At 53.6% G+C, this 22,014-nt stretch overlaps 1 protein-coding gene across 2 annotated transcripts; it reads left to right on the plus strand.

The window, feature by feature from the left end:
- The first annotated feature begins 1,599 nt into the window (after nt 1–1,599).
- SYNGR1 (synaptogyrin 1) lies at nt 1,600–18,558 on the plus strand. Of its 2 annotated transcripts, none has more exons than XM_074164070.1 (4): nt 1,600–1,834; nt 13,906–14,143; nt 15,621–15,766; nt 18,182–18,558. In XM_074164070.1, exons 1-4 carry the CDS (start codon nt 1,736–1,738, stop codon nt 18,398–18,400), a joined length of 702 nt encoding a protein of 233 aa, XP_074020171.1. In that variant the 5' UTR covers nt 1,600–1,735; the 3' UTR covers nt 18,401–18,558. The 2 variants fall into 2 exon arrangements, with proteins under 2 accessions (XP_074020171.1, XP_074020179.1); XM_074164078.1 differs by having other exon boundaries at nt 1,604–1,834; nt 16,943–18,552.
- Nucleotides 18,559–22,014: the final 3,456 nt, after the last annotated feature.

The raw sequence follows: 22,014 nt of genomic DNA on the forward strand, positions 1-22,014 counted from the left end.
TTGCTCCCTTGCTGCTAACCTGACTCTCTGCGTAGGTGTGACCCGGAGTTGAGCAGGACGTAAGCGGTCCAGCTGGTCATTCTGCTTCGTCAGCCTCCATGCTGACGATCGGGTGCAGCACCATCACTCCATCTGGGTCCGGAGCAGAAGCAGCTGGTTTTGCTGCCTACCTGGTTTGTTTGGCCAGGTCCAAACCCTGCTCATTCAGAACACTGGGGCACCTTGGACACCTGTAGCAAAACCAAACCTCTTCCCTCTTCATTTATCTCTCCTCTTTCATTCATCTCCCCCAATTCACGGGGATGTAGCTTTCACCATAGGGACTTTGTATTTCTGGACCTTTTGAAGATGTCTCGGAGCTGTAAGACCTTACAAAGTGCCCACAGTGTTCCCACCTCACCCTTCAGCCGGGTGCTTCCGGCAAAGCCGCTACCTGGTTGGAGTTGAGGATCTCCATAATGAAGAGCCAGAGATGTCCCGTGGTATGCCTGGTAGAAACGCGGTGAAGAGCATCTCTGCTCAGCTGAAGCAGTTGAGCAGCTGGGCTTCTGCTGTGTTCAGGCTGAAGTGGACAAGCAGAATCAAAACAGTTTTGGCTTCCGCTGCCGAGCTTAGGGAGCCACGTTACAACCTAAGGGCTTGCTTTCCATTTCAGTCCTGTTAATGTAGATTATCGGGGACTCTGCAGAAGCCAGCAGGCTGCTGGCACACAGCTACTCTGCACAAAAGGCACAGGCCAAGGAGCTTGACCTGCCCCGAAGGCTGGATGGCTTTTCCACAGGCATCCCTTCCTGGCAGTGCCGGTGGCCACGGTGGTACTGGGGATGCTGGTGAAGCCCGGGTGACACCAAGGCTGCAGCCTCTGGGATGCGAGGTGCGTATCTTGCAACCTCTGCCACCTGGAGTAAGGGGGTCTCCCCAAAATCTGGCCTCCCTGTGTTTGCAAAGGGCCTTTTCCTGCTGCCCCCTCTCAGGGAAGGAGTGTCCGTGGGGTGAGGGATGTCGGCAGTGTCCGTGGGGTGAGGGATGTTAGCAATGGGAGCCCGAGGCTTTGCTGCAGAGCAATTTTGAGGCTCACCGGGCACCTCTGCCTGGGAGCAGGCAGCTGGCAGGGGTGCAGGCAGCTGCCCGCACCCAAGAAGCATCACCCACTGCTCCCCTTGGACACCCGGGTATCACCCAGGGGGGCAGCCTGACCCCTCCGTGGGGTGCTGGGTTGCATGGAAGAGGGATGCCGGGGGTCGAGGGTGTGAGGGGGTGGGGGCTCTGGCCCCGCATTTCTGCTAGGCCCTAGCGAAACAAAGCAGGGCAGCCCCCCCTCCCTCCTCCTGTAGTGGGGTGCCTTCGTGCCGGGGAGGCGTTCACCCACCCCACGTCCCCCCCCTCAGCGCACCCCCCATGCTGCATCCCCCGTGCCCTCACCCTCCCACCCCCGCCCCCCTCAAGCACCCCACACTCCCTCCCCACGGACGCCCCACACCTCCCCCCGAGACATGCCCGCTCCTCCCCGCCGCGATGTGGCGCGGGCGGCGGCGACGTCGGAAGGGTAAAGGGGGCGGGTGCGTGCTCCCGGGGCGGCGCGTCCCCGTGAGCGGGAGCGCGCGGCTCGTCGCCGCCGCCGGGCTGCCAGGCAGGGCTCGGCTCGGAACGGCTCGGCGCAGCCCGGTACGGCTCGGCGCAGCCCGGCACCGCCTGCCGAGCCCCCCGCCCGCCTCCCGCCCACCCCCGCGCCGCCATGGACGGGGGCGCCTTCGGAGCGGGGAAAGCCGGCGGCGCCTTCGACCCGCACGCCTTCATCCGGCAGCCGCACACCCTCCTGCGGCTCGTCTCATGGGTAAGGACCCGCCGGCACCGGGGGCTGCCGCCCGCACAGGCACCGGCACCGGCAGCGGGGCGGGGGGCGTCCCGCCGGGCTGCTGGGGGGGAGCGGGGCTTCCTCCGAGGCGGGCGGCCGCCACCGGCCCCAGCCCCGACCACTCCACATACCTGTGTATATATATATGTAACAAATCATTATGTTATATGTTATATATCGTTATATATTATTATATTTTATATATTACAATAATATGCTATTATGCATTATATAGTTGTTATTATTATATTTTTTTATATATGCTTGTGCATGCATATGTATCCACATATATAGATATGCATATATGTCCATTGATATGTCTCCACAGCTCTAGATCTGTACACACACAAATATATATGTATACGCCTCCATGAGCATTTATGGCAGTATCTCCGTATATATATGCATGGATGTTCGGATATACGGATCTGTCTTTCGGTTTACATATCTCCATATGTATATATTTCCATATATATCCACATATATGTGTGCGCACACAGATGTACAGCCGTGTGTACATACGTATCCGTGTGTATGGATGTAGGGCCATATAGCAATAGGGCCATATGGGGTGAGAGCACTCTGGTTTGGGGTTTCTTCCCTGGGGAGGGAAGGGGTGAGCCAGGCTGGGCCATGACCCCGTTGCCATCTCTGCTCTTTTGGGGGTGGTGGGGGATCTTCTCCCCCTCCTCCCCCCCCATGCTGGTGGGTTTATGGTGGGCACGGGGATGCAGCGGGACTTGGGGTGATGGGGGGGGAGCTGGGGGTAATGCTGCAGTCCTGGCGTGGCTCCCCAGCAGGTCCAGGTTTAGGGGTTCTGGGCTCTGGCCATGCCGGGGTGAGTCGGGGGGGGGGGGGCTCTGGATGTTGCTCTGCATTTTATCCTCATCCTCTCACCCCCCCAGCCTCCTTTGCCTGTAATGCCTTCCCCTCCGTAATTTGTGAGGAAGGGGGCAGGGGAATAGGGGGGGTCTAACAAGGGCAGTGGGGAGGGTGTGGGGTGCCAGGGGGAAGGTCTCTCCCTCTCCCCGTGACGCCGATCCCATGGCTGCCCCTGCAAGAAGGTCATTGGGATTAAGGGAGCCAGAGCTGCAGCACCGAGCCGAGCCGGCGGGGAGAGATTGAGGTCTCGGCCGGGAGCAGAGAAGGGAGGGCAGGGAGAGCGGAGGAGACACATGCGCAGCGGAGCAAGGAGGAGAGGCGTCAGGCTGGCTTTGGGAAAATAAAATAAAATAAAAGTAGTGCCAGGCAGGGGAAATGAGGAGGGAAAGGGAAGGTGGCCTGCTGCTGCTGGCAGTAGGGAGACAGCCCTTGTGCTCCCGGCTGGCTGGGTGGATGATGTCCCCTCTGGGTGACGTGACTCGGAGGGTGGCCGGAGAGCCCCGAGACAGCTGAGGACGTGATTAATGCAGGCAGTCTGTCCGTCCGTCCATCTGCCCGGGTTTGTTTACAGTACAGCACATCACAGCCAGGAGCAGGCTGGCCGCGCCGGGGCTGCCGCTCGCCGCCACCGGGCGAGGGGGTACGTGTGCCCCCTGTGCCCGGCCAGCTGGAGCCAAGCCAGCCTGCGTGCCTGGGGATGATGGATGTGATGTGACCTACAAAGGCTCTCCTGCTGCTAATCTCTGTGGCAGAATTTCCTCTTTCTCTCTCTCCCTCTTGGTCTGGTGATTTTTTTTTCCCCCCCTTCATCCGAGCACTGCGGGATTTTGGCTTCCCAGAGGCACCAGGTGAGGGAGAGAGAACAGGAAATATGTTTATTTTTTAATTAGGCACCTACTCTGCTTCAGAGTATCTCAGACACTGTCAGCTCACTCTCCGAGCCCAGCTCCGTGTCCTGCAAGGTCTCCCAGGCAAGGAGTGCTTCCCGGGGACCAGCATCTCCTTGGGACCCTGCGTTGTTTCCCCGCTGCCTGTCTGACCTTGACAGAGGACAGGACGGGATTTACCCTGGGCACTTCACTTGGCCATGGAAATTAAGGTCCTTTTGCAGGAGCTGGAGGTGCTCCAGGTCAGCAGTCCAGCAAGGGAGGCTGGCCTGGCCATCATGGTCTCTCCCAAAATACGAATTCCTTCTCCTGCTTTTTCACTGGCTTGGACTTGTCTCTCCTCCTGAGCATGTCTCCCTTTGCAAAGCCAGGGAGCCACAAGCTCACTCCAGATATTTAGTTGTAGTTTGTTTTTTTTTTTTTTAACTTGAGACCAAGAGGGGTCCTCATGGGCACTGAAGTCCTATCTAAGGCTACCATAAGCATCAGACCCTTTATGGCCCCTTCCATAAATTGGTTGAACTTAGCTGGAAAAAGACTAACTCATGGTTTTTTTGCCCTTCTCACTCCCTCTGGGAGAGGGTTCAGCAGCTCTGACAGTCAAGTCCTTCCACTGTACTTCTGTTTGTGATTGGGTTTTTATCCATTTGCTTTTGTGTTCTTGTGCCCTTCGGTTTAAATGGCGCTTTCCCCTCCCTGGTGTTTTCCCCTGGGTGTATTTATAGACTGTGATTGCATCCACACTTAGCCTTTCTATGGCCAGGCTCTACGAGCTAAGCTCTTCTGGTGGCAAAGGGCTCTCCCTCTCTGTCGTGTGAGTCCTTCCTTCCACCCACTCTGGCATGCACTGGAAGCACCTTGCCTGCCATCTCCTGAGATCTCATTTGCCTTTATCCTGCTCATGGGCATGGGTGGTCCAGCATCTCCCCGGGGCAAGCTGGAGATTCCTTTCGGCCCATTTCACGTGATGAGCTTTCACTGAGAGCAGAAATTCTCGTGATCGCTTCCCCAGGCAGTGACCTTGTGCTCAGGTCATGGTGCCTTTCAGCAGACTTTATGATGGCACAGAGATGTGTATGGCTCTCTACCAACAGGCAGCAAAACTGGCTCCTGCCCATGGAGTTTGCAGCCCAGTTGAGATGGCGGCAAATCTCCAGGGAGAGCTGCAGGATCGGGAGCAGATGGGGTCACTGAAGGTTATTTACGTTGCTCCTTGCTGAGGAGGAGATGGGATAGCTTTGACAAGGGGATGGGATAGCTTTGACAAGGAGGATGCTAAGCTATGGCAAGAGGTTAGCAATTCTGGAACAGCTCTCCACCGTGACAGTGTTGGAGGCAGCTCAGGTTTCTTGGGTGCTTCAGAGGTCGGGTCCAGCAGAATAAGTATGTATCTCCCTACAGAAAGGTTGCCTGGCATGGGTGCTGGCAAGTGGTGGTGGTCTTGCAGAGCACCCATGACAGCTTTGCATGTTGACCCTCAGCATGAGGCATTTCTCTGCTGCTGCCTGCCCCAGATACACTTGCCTGGATGAAGCAGCATCTTGTAGCGTGGGGAGGCAGCCCTGTGGAGCAGTCCCTCCTGAGCATCTCTGCTGAGGATGCCTCCAAGGGCATCTGGATCTTGCAATGAGAGGACTTGTCCAGTCTGGCTGGACTGAGGCTTGCATAACGAAAGCAAGGAGGCTCCCCCACCTCTCTGTGGGGAAGGGCAGAACAACTCCCTCCCTATTCCCAGCAGTGGTGAAGACAAGCATTGCCCTATTGCAATGGGTGGCTGGGGTTTACTCTGACTCCTGGTCTTTCAAGGCATTGCTCCATGCCGTGCCCCTTCACTTGCCACTGGCTGCAAGACAGAGGTGTGCTCTGATCTGAGCTGCATCTCACAGCTGGTGCCCTACAGTTGATGGGACATGGGTGCACGGGTGGGTTTTTTGCCACCCATTGTGGTTTAACCCCAGCTGGCAGCTAGAACCACTCAGTCCCTCACTGACTCCCCCCAGTTGCGATGGGGGAGAGAATCAGAAGAGTAAAAGTGAGAAATAAAACCTCGTGGGTTGAGATAAAGACAGTTTAATAGGTAGAGCAAAAGCCGCACATGCAAGCAAAGGAAAACAAGGAATTAATTCACCGCTTCTCATGGGCAGGCAGGTGTTGAGCCATCTCCAGGAAAGCAGGGCTCCATCATGTGGAATAGTTACTTGGGAAGACAAATGCCATTACTCCAAACACCCCCCACTTCCATCTTCTTCCCCCAGCTTTATATACTGAGCATGACGTCATACGGCATGGATTATTATTTTGGTCAGTTGGGGTCAGTTGTCCCAGCCATGTCCCCTCTCGACTTCTTGTGTCCCCCAGCCTGCTTGCTGGTGGGGCGGTGTGAGGAGCAGAAAAGGCCTTGAGAGCTTAGCAAGAACCAAAACCACCAGTGCGCCATGGACACGATTTCCCATCCCAAATCCAAAACATAGCACTATATCAGCTGCTAATACAAAAGTTAACTCCATCCCAACTGAAACCACGACACCACCCTGCCATATAAACCTGCCTTCAGCCCGGCTTGGACGACCCAACCCCTGGAGCTAGTGGAGCTACAGCTGGAGCTAGTGGAGCTGGGTGACCCACACTGAGCTGGAGCTGCATGGCTCCAGGATCGTTCTTGAAATAAAGCAGGCGAGCGTGGGCACATCCCTGTGTAATCCCATCGCACCCTCACCCACAGTGCTCTCTGCAGCCGGCGCGGGGGAGCTGGGAGGCTCCTTTGCGACCCGCAGGCGTTGGGTGTAGCACCGGCTCCATAAATAAGTAAAATGCTAATTGAAACAGGTTGTTCCAGGCGCTCCTGACTGCTTGGAAACCTGCTCGCTGGAGAAACTGAAGTGCTGCTTGATGTAAAGGCCTAACAAGGCCAAAGGAACTGGCTTTTTGGAAGCAGGCCCAGCTAGGTGGCTTGGGTGAGAGCTTTTCCAACCGTAGCCGCGCAGGCAAAGCAGCCCATTAAAACTTGCCACATGGATTGAGACACCAAATCTCTCTCTGACACCAAGGGCATTACCCTTCCAGAGGGAGGTCCGGTGAGGAGAGGCGCTGCCTGCCCTCCATCTCCTCCTCCATCACCTGCTGCTGTTCCCACCACGTCCCCTGGCTGGCGGGAGCACACAGCCTTCTTGAGCCAGGATGGGAAGCGCTGTCTCGGTCTCTGAAGGCACGTCCCATCCCAGGCAGCTCTGGCTGAGCAGGCAAGGCAGGTGAAAGACAGGAACGGTGTCCCTGGCCTCACCACTACGGGCTGGTGCCTGTAAGCTGGAGGATGGGGACAAGCCCCAGCATGGCAGGGAGCCCCATCTCCTGCCTTGCTGGCAGGTCCTGGCTTGCCACGCTGACGCACGGCTTACGACAACTCTTGCCTCTTCCCCCCACACCACCCTTTGCTGTACGGAAAGGACACCCGGCGTGGACTTGCGGTGGCAGTTAAACCAAGCCTTAGAGCCCAGGGGCCATGTTAATCTGAAACCAGCTGCAACCTCCACCTTCTTTCTGTTCCGGCTAAATCTAGCTGAGAAGTTCCCTGTGTTCATGGACCATAGCTCATGCTCTCTGCCCCTGCTCCTCCATGAGATTTTTACCCCAGCCACCATGCTCACTGGCTGCGTGCTTGCGAGGTACTTTGGTACACAATGAAAGAACTATGGTGTGTCAAAACATGTGCTTTGAGTCAAGCCCTAGGTACGGTTCTTCGTGGGATCCCCATCCTTGGATTGGCTTCAAAAGGGTTTTTTGGGGATCGCTGTCACTGGGACTGTGCGAGAGACCACGTCAGAAGATGAGCAATAGATGTGCAGAGACACGGGGTGATTTGGGGTTGGATACAGCAGGTCACGTTGTTTCCAGCATAGCATTTCCAGGAAGGATATTGAAGCAGGAACAAATCTCTCGTTAATGGCATTTGCAGATAAAAATCTGAGAAATAGCACATAGGGACCAAAGGCAGTCAGAAATATGAGCAAAAAAAATAAGATAATCGTATGTAATCTGCTATTTCAAAACAGGAGAGACACACAGGTGAGGAACAGAGAAACTGCATGGAGATGAGACATGACTAAGGCAAACGTATGTGGCCAGACAAGGCAGCAGAGAAGACTAGTGTGGTGGTTAGAGGAGCAGGCATAGGTGGCAGTGGATACAGTCCTCCATCTAGATTGGTACAGCCAAGACACAGAGAGAGAGATGTGTTGTTAGAAAGAAAACTGAACTCTTCCTCATGGAACAAGATGCGACTTTTGGGTGGTCACTTTGCTGAGCAGTGACCTAGTGATGTAGGGACCATCTGGGAAGCACATGAGGACGTGGATACCACCTTGGTGGTGTGGCCATGGGGAGTTGTCACTAGTAGTGGTGGGACAGCAGATGCTGTTTGACCATGGGAAGCTTCCTGAAGTCGCTGTCTTTCACCAGTGGGCCCTTTCCCATGGGAAAGCTCTTCCTCCCTCTCCGAGGTGGCATGCACAGCATGGGGTCTGGCAGGAGGTGGAAGGGTTAATGGCCAGCCTGTAGGCTGCTAAGCCATGTGTGAAAAAAAAAAAGCTGACTGGCCAGGAAAGCCTGTCCCAGATCCCGTGGCAGGAATTAGGGATGCGGAGCCTTTCTTCCCTCCATCACCTGCTCCGGCTCAGCCCTAGCTGGGGACCTGGTGCCACATTGGCTACTGGCCAGGGAGAGTGAGCCGGCAGGGATGTGTGGGCATACCTGGGCCCTTCCCTGGTCCAAAGCTCAAGGGAATCACATATAAATGGGTACAGGGAGGCTGGCCCCCTTCAGCAGCCGCCCAGGGCTCAGACGCCATCGAGGCAGTGGGCAGGAGTTGTTCGCTGCCTGCGTGGTGCCGGCTGGAGGGAATAAATAGAAGCTGCCTGTTTCCAAGCTGCCAGCCCCATGCGTATCAAAAGCTGCATATGTTTCCTTCAAAATGAACTAAATACAAGTAGATTTAATGATGATGATGATGATGATGATGATGATGATGATGATGATAATAATAATAATAATAATAATAATAATAATAATACTACATGTCTGTGCAGGGCTCTCCAAAGCTTTCCAGAGACTCCATTTGCGAGTGGCTGAATGAAAATGAAAGCCAGATCATCTCTGCCAGTTTATTGTTTGCACTCTCCCTCGCTCTTGCTTTCTTTTTAAACAGATTTATTCCTGGTCATTACCAGATCAGATACAGAAGAGGTTATTGCTTCATTCTGCCTGAGGAGGATTTGATTTGAAGTCCCACGAGGAATATTATGTGACCAAACTATTTCCTCTCTCTAATAGAATAAAAAGGGGGTTTGGGAGAGGGAGAGGCAACACGCAGTGCGACAGAGCCTGTGACCGGAGGGCACTGCAGCGAGCCCAAGCAGGCAGCTGAACAGAAACCCTCTTCAGCCTCATCCCTGCTACAACTGTCCTGGGGATCTCAGGGATGAAGTCAGGAGGCAGCATGACCGTGACAAACTCCTGGGAGTCCTGAGGTGCAGGAAAATCCTGGTGTACCGCTGGAGGCTGGCCGTGCTGTGGCTCCATCACATGGTGCTCAGGAGCGTCTGATGCAGGACTGGGGATGGGCAGTGTGGTGGAAAGCCTCACATGATGCTCAGGAGGTTTCGCCTGGCTTTCTGTGGGGCTGAGCCTGCAGCGAGGAGCTGGGAAGGGACCAGAGAGCCTCTCTTCTGAGGGCTCATCTCTTTGAGGGCTTTGGCAAAATCAGATTGCCCAGTTCAGTGAGAGAAAAAAACCAAAGGTCTTTTATGGTGGGATGCAGCCTTTTGCCTGTTTTGCACTTTTCTTGCTGCAGTGAGCCCTTACACGCCTGTAATGGCCAGCACAAGCCCCTTAAGAAACTGGAACAGGGAAACTCTCAGCCTTTCCCCATCTCCTCCCTGCAGTGCTTAGCATTACGTTCATTTTGCTGCGTCTTTCAGCAAGTTGCTCTGTCTCTGTCATCTTTGCAAAGTGCCTGGCTCTGGACTTGGCTCCGTGTCTTGGAGCTCTTCGATGAAAACAGGAGCCTAGGAAAATTGTTGCAAGAACCTGTGTGGATGCTATGTTTAAGCACTTGGTGAAGTCAAGAAAAGCCATGTCCCAGCAGGAACACTGAGCTGGTTGGATCTTCTCTACATGCTGTTTTCTGTCCCTTTTTTTGCACGTAGCCGAATATATTGCTGCTTATTAAATGTGCATCTCCAGACAGGTTGCACACCTGCCCAATTAACATTGCTCTTGGAGGCTTAAGGAAACCCTCTCAACCTAAAAATCTAGTTCCTTCAAGACCTGTTAACTGACTTAAACAGCTTCACTGAAGAAATTAGGCTGCTGAGGTGTACAAAGCTGGGGATAGCTGGCTGGTTTTCATCGCTGAGCTTAGGAAAGAGGCTAATGATCTCCCCCCATGGAGCAGAAGGACTGGGAACATCGGGATGCAGTGCTTTGCGCCCGCCTCCTGTCTGCCTTCCGACAGGACACCTCCCTGCGTCTGCGTGCTTGGTCAGAAGACTCCCGCCATCTCCTCCTCGCCTCCTCTTCACAGCTGGATGCCTATGTTGGACCATTTTATCAGTGGCTGTAGGCAAGACTTGGTGCAGCGAGGATTCACTATGCCAAAAGGGTAGAAGGAACAAGCAGCAGTAACAGAGAGGGGCAAGACGCTTGTGCCAGTGCTGCTGGTAGCTGGCATTTCTTCAGAAGTGCTGCAGATGTGATGGTACCGGGAACGTCAATGCTTCATCCTTGCAAACTTGGTGCTTTGTTTATAATCCAGGCAGCATTCATACTGCACCTGCTGCCTGGATCATCTCTGCACAGGCAGGGATTGTGAAATCAAAGAAATACAAATACTTGCTCTTTCTAAGATGACTTGCTTCGTCAGTGAGCTTCCACCCACCCGCCCCCTTCCCTGGCAAGAAGTAGCTGCCATGGATTAAGTGTGCAACAGTTTCTCCTGAGGGCTGCGAGATCTAGGCTCTCATAATTATTATTTTTTCCGGAAAATTGTTTGTCTGTGCACCTGTCGCAACAGTTTCTGGGTACAGACATCACGGAGATAAAACAGGCGACGTTGCCTGTCAGCAGCAGCAGCAGCAATTGCCTCCTCTCCTGCTGTCCAGCTCTGCCTGTCGGTCTGAAACCTCTGGTTTGACCCTGCCTGTTCCTGCCCAGTCGTTGTTATCCAGTCCAGCTCAAGGCTTCTGTGCACAGAGGATCCTCACAATGTTTTGCTGTGCCATGAGGGCGGTGGTAGGCTGGCAAAGGGAGCAAGATCTCTCCACTGCCCCTTTGCCTTCTCCGCAGCACTGGGGAGTGGAGCATGGACCAGAGCTGATACCAATGGTGAGAAAAACATGGAGAGGAGACATCCCTTTAGCTACTGTGCTTTGGTCCGTAGAACGCTTTCCTAAGGAGAAAGAATACTTTGGGGTGGCTGTTTTTAGGACACAGAAGATAAGCATCTGCAGTGACTTGTTCTGCTCGTGAGTGAGAATACTTCTAGTGGAATCTCCCCAAAAAGACTCCTAAGACCATCTTATATCAGGTGCTTGCCAGTAAATCATACCTTGGGCACTGCTGGGCTGCCAAAAAGGTTTCTCTTCATAGGAGAGAAGTTGTGGCATCTTGGCTGACAGAAGATGGAGAAAGGAAGTTAGGAAGGTCACCTCTGCTTGAAAACTAGGCAGAGGGAGATGTCCCTCTGGTCTTGTAAGTCTGAGCCATGTCTTTATGATGTGCCAGCATAAAAAGGTATGAAAGATGAAATGTAAAAAGGAATTATTCTGCTGCTTTTGCTCACAAATGAGAGCTCTTCCAGGAGCAGCAAACTCAAAGATAAGAGCAGAGGGAAGATGTGTATCAGGATATGAGCAGAGTAAACAGAGGTGTCTCTGAGGAGAGGCCATTACAAAAGTCCATTCATCCCAAATAAGTAAGCAGAGACTCGCAATACAGCTCATTGCAAGGGTTGACCTGACTCAGGAAATCGACATTTTATGAGTTTTGAGCCGTAAACCAAAACTGAATGCCAGACTATGCCATTTGTGAGGCTGTTTCTCATCTTCCAAAGAGGAGATATGCTTTCTGTCTAATGCTGTGGAAAATGGGGCACCCACTTTGTAATCCCAATATAGGGAGGTTGGTACTTCAGGTGGCAGCATTGGCGTTGGTCACAGCCTCACACTGGGATGTCACTTCAGGAGTCTGTCAGCTCCTGCTCTGGTTAGAGGAACGCGGTGTTACTGCCAATGGTCCTAGGCAGACCTGTCAGCCCAGCCCGTTGTGAAGGTGTGCGAGACTTCCCACTGAAAGAGCCTGGCTGTACTTGTGTGTAATTTTGCTGCTTTGCAAACCAGTCAGGCTGAAATTTTAAGGACCAGACCTTTGCTTCAGGCAGAAGAGATTTTTATTTAGTTTTCACAGGCAATTACTGCAAAATGTGATCAATCTCGATTTTCAAGAACAAGGAGGAGGAAGACAACTGAGTTGTTTTACTTCCAAGCTTAAAAAGCTCTTGTGAACTTTCAGAGAATCCATTCAGTCCCCATGCTTAGGAGCACTGGCTTCCAGCTCTTTTAGTTTACTCTAGCGTGTCAAAAATACATTCAATCTCAGCAAACCAAGTGTGACCCAATTATGAGCCCTGGGGTAAAAAAATAATATTGGTGTCAGTGGATATTTGTTAGAGTTTGGCAGCTGAAACAGAGGAGGTCAGCGTTGACTATGTGCTCAAGGGCTGTTGGGGACTGTGAGTAAAGTTTTTGCTCTGGTTCTTGATGCCATGGGTTAAATAGAAGAGGTCTGTGCTGTGGATCTCAGGCATCCAACCCCACTGATAACAGATGGTGTATTGGGTTGGCATTAACCAACAGTTAATTTTCCCTGCACTCCCAAAGCTGCTTCTCCACTTTCTAGGTTGCCTGCCGTGTCCTCTTCTGGTGCTTGGTTGGGTTAAGTGGTACTGGGGTCTTTCTGACCTAGTTAGCAAACCCTCGACCTACCTCCACTCCCCGCAGGAGACTTGGCCACCTCGTCTTCTTGTGTGCTGCTTCTCCTTGGGGATTGGGTGGTGGTTCCAAGGGTGCCAGGCTCCTGTTGCACAGACAACTCCCAGGCTAGCAGAGTGCCCTGGTGACATCCTAGTGCAGTCATATATATGTTCATCCACTGCTTGAGGTCCCATTTCCCATCTGCCTGGGGTCCTCGCAGGCAGCCTGTAGACGGGCTGTTCCTACTGAGGGTCTGAAGATGCCCTGCAAAGAAAAATCTGTGCATGCTGCCTTAACCTTCCCCTCTTTCTCCTGTGGCTGTGAGGGGAAGCTGTTTAAGATGCAGGACTGGGGCTGCTGTAACTAGTTCTCTGCTTTGGTGAACCTGCTGTGTCAAAGAGGGACAGCCTTGTGGCAGGTGACGAAGGCTAAGCCCATGAGTAAAGATTAGACCAGCAACTGTGGATTATGGCATTTCTACCTGGACTCACCCTTAATTCTACCTGATTTAAAGTAACATGCAGTGGCAGCGGCAGTGATGAGTAGGGAGGACTCATGGTGGCCCTGCCAGGTGGACCTGTGGGGAAGGTTGGAGGGTATTGGTGTATGGGTGAGTGGGCAGAAGGATAGGTGGTGTCATGGGCTGGGCTGATAGAAAACTGGTGGAGAGAGGTGCGTGACCTTCAGGGAGATGGGGAGAGCAGGAGCCCAGAAGGACAGAGCTGCAGAGCAAGCAGGGCCGTATATCGTGGGAGAGTGGATGGGGAAAAGAGCGTAGTAGCTGAATAGATAAAATTAGTGAAGAAATGCGTGGTAGAAACAATGAATTCCTAGAAGGGAAAGGAGTGGGTGGGAGAGTAAGTGCAGACTAAGAGGACTTCCACTACTTGGAGCCCTTGTACACAGGCACCTGCACCAAAATCATATCCCAGTTTACACTCCATGTTGCCTCCCCGTGTGTCTATGGGAATCCACTCTTACTCCAGCCTGTGACTGCTTTACATTGCTTTAGATCAGATGGATAAAAAGGCTCAATCTAAAAGTGTTCTATTTTAAGTTAATCCTCAGAAATAAAATGAGATGATCTCCCCAGTAAATTCCCTGTGGCTACAGCCCACACAAGGCAGCAGGACAGGAGCTCGGCAGAGCAGAGAGGTGCCTGTGAAGGGTGTCTGTCCCCTGCAGAGCTCTGCTCCTTTGTGCTGGTCCAGAGAGATGTGGCTTGCCCTGACGTGTCTCCTGCCTCCCTCCCCGCCAGGTGTTCTCCATCGTGGTGTTCGGCTCCATTGTCAATGAAGGGTACGTGAACCACCTGCACGAGACACAAGAACACTGCATTTTCAACCGCAATCGCAATGCCTGCAACTATGGCATTACCGTGGGTGTCCTCGCCTTCCTCAGCTGCCTTCTTTACCTGGCTCTGGATGCCTACTTCCCACAGATCAGCAGCGTCAAGGACCGCAAGAAGGCAGTGCTCTCAGACATCGGAGTCTCGGGTGAGCTTCCTGGCCAGTCGGCCGTAGTGCCCCTCTCCTCCACTGGAAAGGGAGAGGAAGGGAGCTTCTCAGGCCAGGTCCCTGCTATCAGAGAGATCTTTGGGTTCCTTACTCTCTCAGGCCTTCTCTCTCTCTCCTTTTCTGTCCCTTTCTCTTCTTCTCATCCAGTCTGGCTGATGCCTCTATGTTCTCCATAGGTGTAGCTCAGGGAGCCCTTTAGGATCAGCAGGTTTTGCCTCCCTGCATGCTTGTGCTTGCTAAGGCCAAGTGTTGATGTCGCTGGAGATGGTACTTCCTTCTTTTCCAGCTCCAGGTGATTGAACCCTGTATATTTTAACATAAAAAAAAAACGTTAAGGGTTTCATGCAGGCTGACTAAACCAGTCCTCCTAAGTTACCTGGCACTCCCCATGAGAATAGCTGTGCAGGACCCCATCCAGCCCTGAGGCTTATTCTAACTTATAGTCAGATCTCTCCATCCCCAGCAGTGTGTTGAAGTGACAGACAGCGTGATGGTGTGTATGTACATGGATGTGTAACACCAGGCAGCAGTATCATGAGGGGGTGCTTTGCTCTCATGCTGTGACCCCGAGTTGCTCTCCTGGCTTACTCCAGTCATCCAGGCAAACTTCTCCACATCAGGGTTCCCCCCACGGTTTGTCAGAGGGGCCACAAATGGAGCGAGGGCAAGATCAGGTGCAACATCTGAACTTGTTTAGGACTTCTGGCTTGCAAGTTTGTTCACAGTTGGCCCCTTGCCTAGCAGTCCTGTGTACAGCTAAAAGATAAGGGGAAGGGCTGAGCCCTGTTTTGCTGCCACGTAGGAATGTCCATTTCCCTCGCTGCTGGGTATCTGGCTGCACCTGGCAGAGAGGGTGAGCCCCACTCCTCCCCACCAGCTGCCAGTCTGGACTTGGGGCTCTCCCCTACCTTCATCCCTTTCCTGGGGGTGCAGCACGTTAATGATCCTTCAGCACCTTTCCTGTGTGTGAGTCCCTTTAGCCAGTGCTGTCCTGAGCAAAAGCTGGTCTTCGTGAAACTGCAGGTCGGCTGCTTCCCACTCTTCTGCAGCTCCCTTGGAAGGAATTGCTCTTGGCTTGTCCTTGCAGGACAGGGTTGCAAAGTGGTGGCTGTTTCAGAGAGCCCAGGTGATTGCTCCAGCACTGGAAGCCCTTCAGGCTCCTTCCCAAGGCCAAATGCAAGTCCTGTGATGAATCCAAACACGAGCAAATGAACTCTCCTGAGGTACTTTCTGCAGACACCTATTGTCACCTTGACAGTTTAGCTGCCAGCAAGTCTGCCAGCTTGCTTGAGTTTAGAGAGGCTGCACAGTCAGAGTTCGGCCCAGTCTGCAACGCGCCAGTGGGTCTTGTAGGGTTTATTTCCAGAGAAACATGATGTGTTTATGTTCAGTTCACACATACCTTCTTGATGTCTCTCCCCTTCCCCTTTGGCATGCTGGTGGTGGTCGATCCCAGGCTTTTGGGCATTCCTCTGGTTCGTTGGCTTCTGCTTTCTGACCAACCAGTGGCAAGCTTCAAAAGAAGAGGACAACCCATTGAATGAAGGAGGGGATGCAGCCCGAGCAGCCATCACGTTCTCGTTCTTCTCCATCTTCACCTGGGTGAGTACAGTAACCATGACGTGGATCAAGTGTCCTCTGCACTGTGTTAGCGTGTGGGAAATGGGAGGTGACTGCCTAAGAGTGATTCCCTCTGAGATCTCAGTCCGCATGGCTTCTGAGAAGGAAAAGCAGGAGGGGAGGTGGTTGGGAGGTAAATTTAGGAAACAAGGACTCAAAAACTCACATGGAAGCAGGTGCTAGAGCATTAATAAGCGCAATGGGAAAGATGGTTCCATATTCCTGTAAGGAGTGCCCTTGACAAACCTCTAATATGACCTTGGATGAGCTCCTCAACCATCATTTTCCCTGTGCGTCAGAGGACTTTAACAGCATTTTCACCTCACAGACGCCAAGCAGAGAAGGGAGCTCCAGCCCGGGGGTTGCATCCATCTCTGCTTTGCTCCTATCACATGAAATGTCACCAGTGGCCACAAGAGGTGGCCATCGATGGATGTCCCTCTGGGCTCTCCCTCTGCACCCACGACTGCAGCACTTTCTCACTGGGTCTTGCCTCTTTGGAAGGTGACGGTGCTGTCTTGTAAGACTGCTCTTTCCCCAGCAGTTCTTTATGGCTAGTTTCCTGGAAAAACTGTGGTGTGCAATATAAATATCCCCCACAATTTCCTCCCATCTTTCAAAGCACCAAGCCTGAGTGATTTAATGATTTTTGTCTGAAGTGACAGGATAGTGCCAAGCAGGAAAGCATTTTAGGCCAGTCTCCATGCATAAGTCCTTGTGGCTTTATCTTCTCCCCTCCCTGCGGGCCTTAATGTTGGGTGGAGACCAGGTAGGAAGTGTGCCGCGAAGCTGTCAGAGAGGAAGGAGGGCTGCAAAGGATTGTGTAATCAGTACCCCTGCCAAGGTGACACCAAACAGGGGCAAAGGACAGCAGCATGTGTGTGTGTCCCACTAGCCGTGTCCTGCCCTCAAGTGCTGCCACAAGCCCCTTGCAAGCTCCAGCAGAAAGTGTGACAAGGAGCAAGGCTTTTGCAAGAGGTCCCTCAGGACCCTTTTGAGGTACCACCACATGCAGTGGTCCTCCCTGATGCATGGACTTGCAAGTGGCTAAATAGGCACCCTCTTCCCTGTGTTCCTCAGGGGTTTTATTTCAATCAAACGCTCCAGTTTGCTCTTCCTTACTGATTCTCCTCCCCACATCCCTCTCTCTCCTCACAGGGCTTCCTCACATTTCTGGCTTTCCGGAGACTCAGAGACATTACTTTTCAGGAAGAATACAACACCCTGTTCCCTAACTCCCCATCCTTGCTGCCTTAGTGCCCCTTGCTGATGGGGGAGTTTGGGGGAAGGAGCGGAGGGATGCAGCTGGAGGAGGTTACTGAGCAGAGATGGTTCCAATTCCCTGACCATGGGTGTGTGGTCACTGCAGGGCAGGGGGTGGGAAGACATGGGCTATTGATCTGGAGTGGGGTTGTCCACTGAACTCCCTTTGGGGAGTTGGAATTGGCAATTTCTTCTCCTCCTCCTCTGCTCCCTTCTCTCCCTCACCTGTACACTAACTAATGCTGCGTAACACCACTGTGCCTTTCTTTTGATGACTGCTCAGACCTAATTCTTCAGCCAGGAGATGTCCTCTGCCCCCACCACTTTACCTCCTCCCTTTCCTCCCAGCCCTCATTCTCCCAAAACCTCTCTGCCTGTCATCTGCTAGACTGCTCACCTCTATCAGGGGTGCTCTGGGACAACGAGCCTTGCCTGCTGCAATCCGCGTTTCTGAACCCTGCGCCCAGGCTCCCTCAGTCCACCGAAGGGTGTCCTGCCTGCAGCACCTGCGGCAGGAGGCAGCAGTACGCTTGCTAACCGACCCCTGGTCTGGGAAGCAGCCACCTTGTCTCCTGCTGCTCCTTCCCAAGGTCTTCCACTGCACCGTCTGGATGTTGACCAGTGAAGGGGTTATGGAAGGTGACCACTACCTCGCTACTCCGGGTCAAATCCTGCTCTCCAGCCCAGCAGATGAACCTTCTGTGGTGATGCTGAGGCAGATTGTCTTTCCGGGGGCAGGAGAGGCTGAATGGGATAACCACATGCCAGCTGAGCCTCTGCGACCTGTGTCACGTCGGTGAAACCCCACCACTGGGCAGGAGGTGCCCAACGCACCCCAGAGACAGCAGGGAGCCGCCGGGGGCTGCATGCAGCCAGCTGGGCTGGCAGCCATCCCTGCCCAGCCCTCCTCCCTTCTGGTGGGCTCGTGCTTTCTGTGGGGTGGCCTGAACCTCCATGCTCTCAGGGGTGTCTCACCGGCGCTCTGCCAGGCAGGCCTCGCACACTAATCCGTAACCACTACTAACCCCACTTTTGTTTGTTTCTCTTTCTCGGTATGTTCCCCCTCCCCCCCCCCCCCCCTTCTCCCCTCCTCTCTCTGCTTCCCGTCTCTTTCCTCCACCTCCTCCCTTAAAGGTGGGCCAGGCATTCCTGGCGTATCAGCGTTTCCGGCTGGGTGCCGATTCGGCCCTCTTCTCCCAGGACTACATGGACCCAAGCCAGGACTCCGGCATGCCTTATGCTCCCTACACGAACGAGGAGGATGCTACAGACACGGTGGGGACCTACCAGCAGCCCCCTCCGGCAGATGCTTTCGACAGCGAGACACAGGGGTACCAAACGCAGAACTACTGAGCCACCGATGCCCCTTTCCCTGCCCCATTCCCTTCTGCCCCCTTTCCCACTGCCGGCAGAAAGCCGAGGCACAAACCAGACACGTGCATAGTGGCACAAGAGGTGGCTCTCAGCTATGCTCCAGCCTTCTGGGTCATCTGTTTTTATTTATCGTTTTTAAAAAAGGAAAAAAAAAAAAAAAGAGAAAAAAAGGTTTCCCCATCACCTCTTCCTTTTCCTCCTTCCTAAAACTGCCTGCCAGAACCAAATTCTTTCAAAACCTGTCACCGTGTTGTGACAGGAAGGTCCCCCCTTCCCTCTTCTCCCTCCTGCCTTGCTGCGGAGGGCAGAGTCTGGCCGGTGGGCAGGAGAGGGGCGATGGCACCAGCAGGGCAGGGGAGAGGGTATTGGAGGTAGAAAGGAAGGAGTGAGAGGGACTGGGGACCTTCCTAGGAGAGACGGCGTCGCTAAAGGCTGGAGTAGACAAGGCAGCATCCGAATTGGGCTGGAGGGCCTGGTGGCTCAGGGAGGGGGACAGTATTGGAGCCAGCATGCAGGCGTGCGAGGCTGCGGGGGGGTCTGGACAGGAGCGGGAATGGCATTCCCCATGCAAAGACAGGGAGGCTTTTCTCTGCCACATGCTAGTGCTTTATTTTTAGAGGGTTTGGGAAGAAGTGGTATTGGGGCGGGGGGAGCACAAAGATATAAAATGGGAAGGGTGGGAGGGAGGAAGATTTGCAGGTACAATCAACAAACCACAGGCACAACTGTAGGTTACAGCGAGAGACTTGGCAGAGCAGAGGGGCAGTGCCGTGAGAGTCTTCTCTCCTTCCCCAGCCCCCTTGGATTGAGGTGGAGGTGGTTCCCCTTGCCTGTACGTCCTGCTCGCCACTCTTCTCAGACCAGTGTTTTGGTGAGGCAGGAGGGTGCCATGCCCAGTTCCTGGCCCCCAGGCACAGTCCCTGAGAGGAAGGATGGAGAAGGTGGGCTTCTAGGGGGCCTTGAGAGCCCTCATCCCCAGCTGGGCTGGTTCAAGGGGGAGAGGAGAGCTTTGCCATTTCACCCTGGGCAGGAGGAGGAGAAGAAAGGGTTTCACTCCTTAGGTCCTGCTGAACCCTCCTCTGTTCCTCTGCTACCACACTGCAAAGCCTCTTGGCTGACACCATCTTTGTGGCACACAGGAATGGAGCAGGACTCCCCCTGGAAAGAAATACCGTTGCTGGAACGGCCAGCGTGCATCTGGCTCTTGGTGCAACCAAGCGGGGAAGGGTTCTTCCCCATGCGGCTGCACTTTGCCTCCCACTCAGGTGGGGAAGAGGTCTTGGTGTGCAGAGAATTGCTTGGGGCCAGACTGAGCTCTCTGAAAACTGGTCTTACTGTACTTTGCATAGGCTATACCTTAGTGCATCTTCTGCAGCATCTCAGATCTTGGCTGTCTTTAAAAGCCTCACCTAGGTGGCAGTAGTGACTCTCAGATAGAGCTCGTAGTAACATCATTCCACACTCCTCATGATTTTGCTTCGAGTAAAGACACAGCTGTGGAAGCACGCTCTTTATTCCAGGACAGAAGTAAGGTCTATGTGTGAAGACTGTCCCTAAAGGGAAATAACTCAGCATTAGCCACCTGGACAATTCTCCCCAGCACAGACGTCTCTCAGAGCACAAGAAGCGGGGTATGCCTTGCAGCAGTGAGGACCTCCATCCCTCAGGCAGCCACCCTGCTCCACGCAACACTGGCCCCACTAGCAGAGATCAGGAGCAGATCCAAAATCCGTAGGTGTTCTCCCTGAGAGTCCAGCCTATTCCCTGTAGCACCCTTAGGAGTCAGAAGGATGGGACACAGGTCTGGCCTGTGGTTGTGGGACCATCCCATCTGGAGGGCACCAAGGTTACCAGTCCTTCCCCTCTTCCCAGTGCGACTCCTCTCCAGCTGCCCCACAACGATAGGGAAGGGGTGGAGACCGTAGAGCTGCAGGCCCCAAGAGGGAAGGGGGGGCCGTTGTTCTCCACTGTATGTAGGCACCATTTCTACCAGCAGACTTGTGCTGCCAGTGGCTGTCCCCATGGCTTGTTCTCCCCATGGCTTGTCCTCCCCATGGTTTGTCCTGCCTTGCTGGTGGTTAACCACTGGTGAGGACGGGAGAGGGGGACCAGGTAGCCCCGTGGGCACATGAGGAGGGACTGGGCACATGTCCCTTGCTCTGTGGCTGCAAGCGAAAGCAATACTGTAAATAGGAGGGGTATTTTTTGGAGGGAAGCTCTTCAAGCTTCTTTTTCTGTGGGCTCGGCCTAATATTTAGGCTTGGGAGGGGGTTACTTTATTGAGGGGGGTTCGTTATGTCTGTGGCTGTGGGGGGAGCTCCCTCCAGTCCATTTCTGCCACTGGGGGAGAGGAAAGAATGAGTGACGAGGTGGAGGAGGAGAAAAACTAGTTGTACTCACCCAGACCCATCTGTGTCATCCTTCGTGCTTTTGTTTTGGGTGGAGGGGGTGGGGGAGAACCAAGAGGAGGAGGCGGCTCTAAATAACCAGCCCTCAGCACAAAAATGTGTTGTACTTTTGGGGAGGAACTGCCCATCACTCGTCCCCTCTCCTGGGTGAGGGGGTGAGAGACCAGGCGTGTGAGGAGAGGTATGGACCGTACTTGGGGGGGGGTCTACCTGGGGTACTGTTTTGGGGTGTGGCACAGGAGCATCTTACATGCCCCTTCTCAATGAGACCTGAGCCAGGTGGCTTCATCCTGGGTTACTGTCCATTCCTGTCCTTTTCTTCCTTGCTTTGTGCTGTAGGAAAGCCATTGGTGGGGCAGGGGGACTACAACAGAAGATATTCGGGCAACTTCTTGCTTTTGCTCCTGGGAGGAGACATGCTCTCCTTGGGTTGACATGCTTTTGGCCTTTGCAGTGGACGGTTGGTGGTGACAGACCTAGGGGTGGGACTGTCCTTGTTTGCCTGTAGCTCTTTCAAATGCAATTTCCTGTGGCGTTTGGCTGGTTCTGCAGCTGATGAGAGATAGGGACCTACCCACAGGGTTGGTTATCTTATCTTAGGCACTTCTGATAAGGTGCTGCCTATTTCTGGTGATCATCAGGCAAGACCTGAGCAGCTGGCTGGAACATGTCCCTTTTAGATCCTAAACGTGGGTGAGATCAGCCCCACTCCAGGGATTAGGAGATCAGAGGGAAGGCTGTATAAGCAAAACAATAAGGCGGCTTTCTTCCCCCTCCACCATTTGTCCGGATTACAGAGGATTACGTATCCCCTGTTGGGAGCAATGGCCCCTTGATGTCTTCTTATCTCATGAAGCCCCCAAGTAAGGGACTATTTTGTGCAAGCAGGGGCTGTGAAGGGCAAAAGGATGATGAAAACTTTGCCCCAATTCTACCTGTGGCTTCAGCCTCCTGATGTGTCCCTATCCCCAGCTCACCCATGTCCCCACCATGCTGTTCATCACCTCATCACACACACCCTTACCCTCCACAGTTATTCCTGGCAGTTCCCTCAGGGGAGGAGGCGTCTTTGTCCCTGCACCCTGGTGAGCACTTGGGAGGACCTGGGAAGGCAGGGTGGCGGGGTAGTTCCCACAGGAGCCTCAGCTCCAGTCCCCGCAGCAGGTACAAGGCAAGGAGCCCAGC

Source organism: Numenius arquata, chromosome 2 (genome assembly GCF_964106895.1).
Source record: "Numenius arquata chromosome 2, bNumArq3.hap1.1, whole genome shotgun sequence".
Lineage (NCBI taxonomy): Eukaryota > Metazoa > Chordata > Aves > Charadriiformes > Scolopacidae > Numenius > Numenius arquata.

What these genes read in the sequence shown, in the direction of transcription:
- SYNGR1 (XM_074164070.1), top strand. Translation starts at nt 1,736, where the DNA reads ATGGACGGGGGCGCCTTCGGAGCGGGGAAAGCCGGCGGCGCCTTCGAC. An exon ending in CTCAGACATCGGAGTCTCGG is followed by an intron (nt 14,144 to 15,620) that starts GTGAGCTTCCTG and finishes GGTCGATCCCAG; the next exon opens with GCTTTTGGGCATTCCTCTGG. An exon ending in TCTTCTCCATCTTCACCTGG is followed by an intron (nt 15,767 to 18,181) that starts GTGAGTACAGTA and finishes CCTCCCTTAAAG; the next exon opens with GTGGGCCAGGCATTCCTGGC.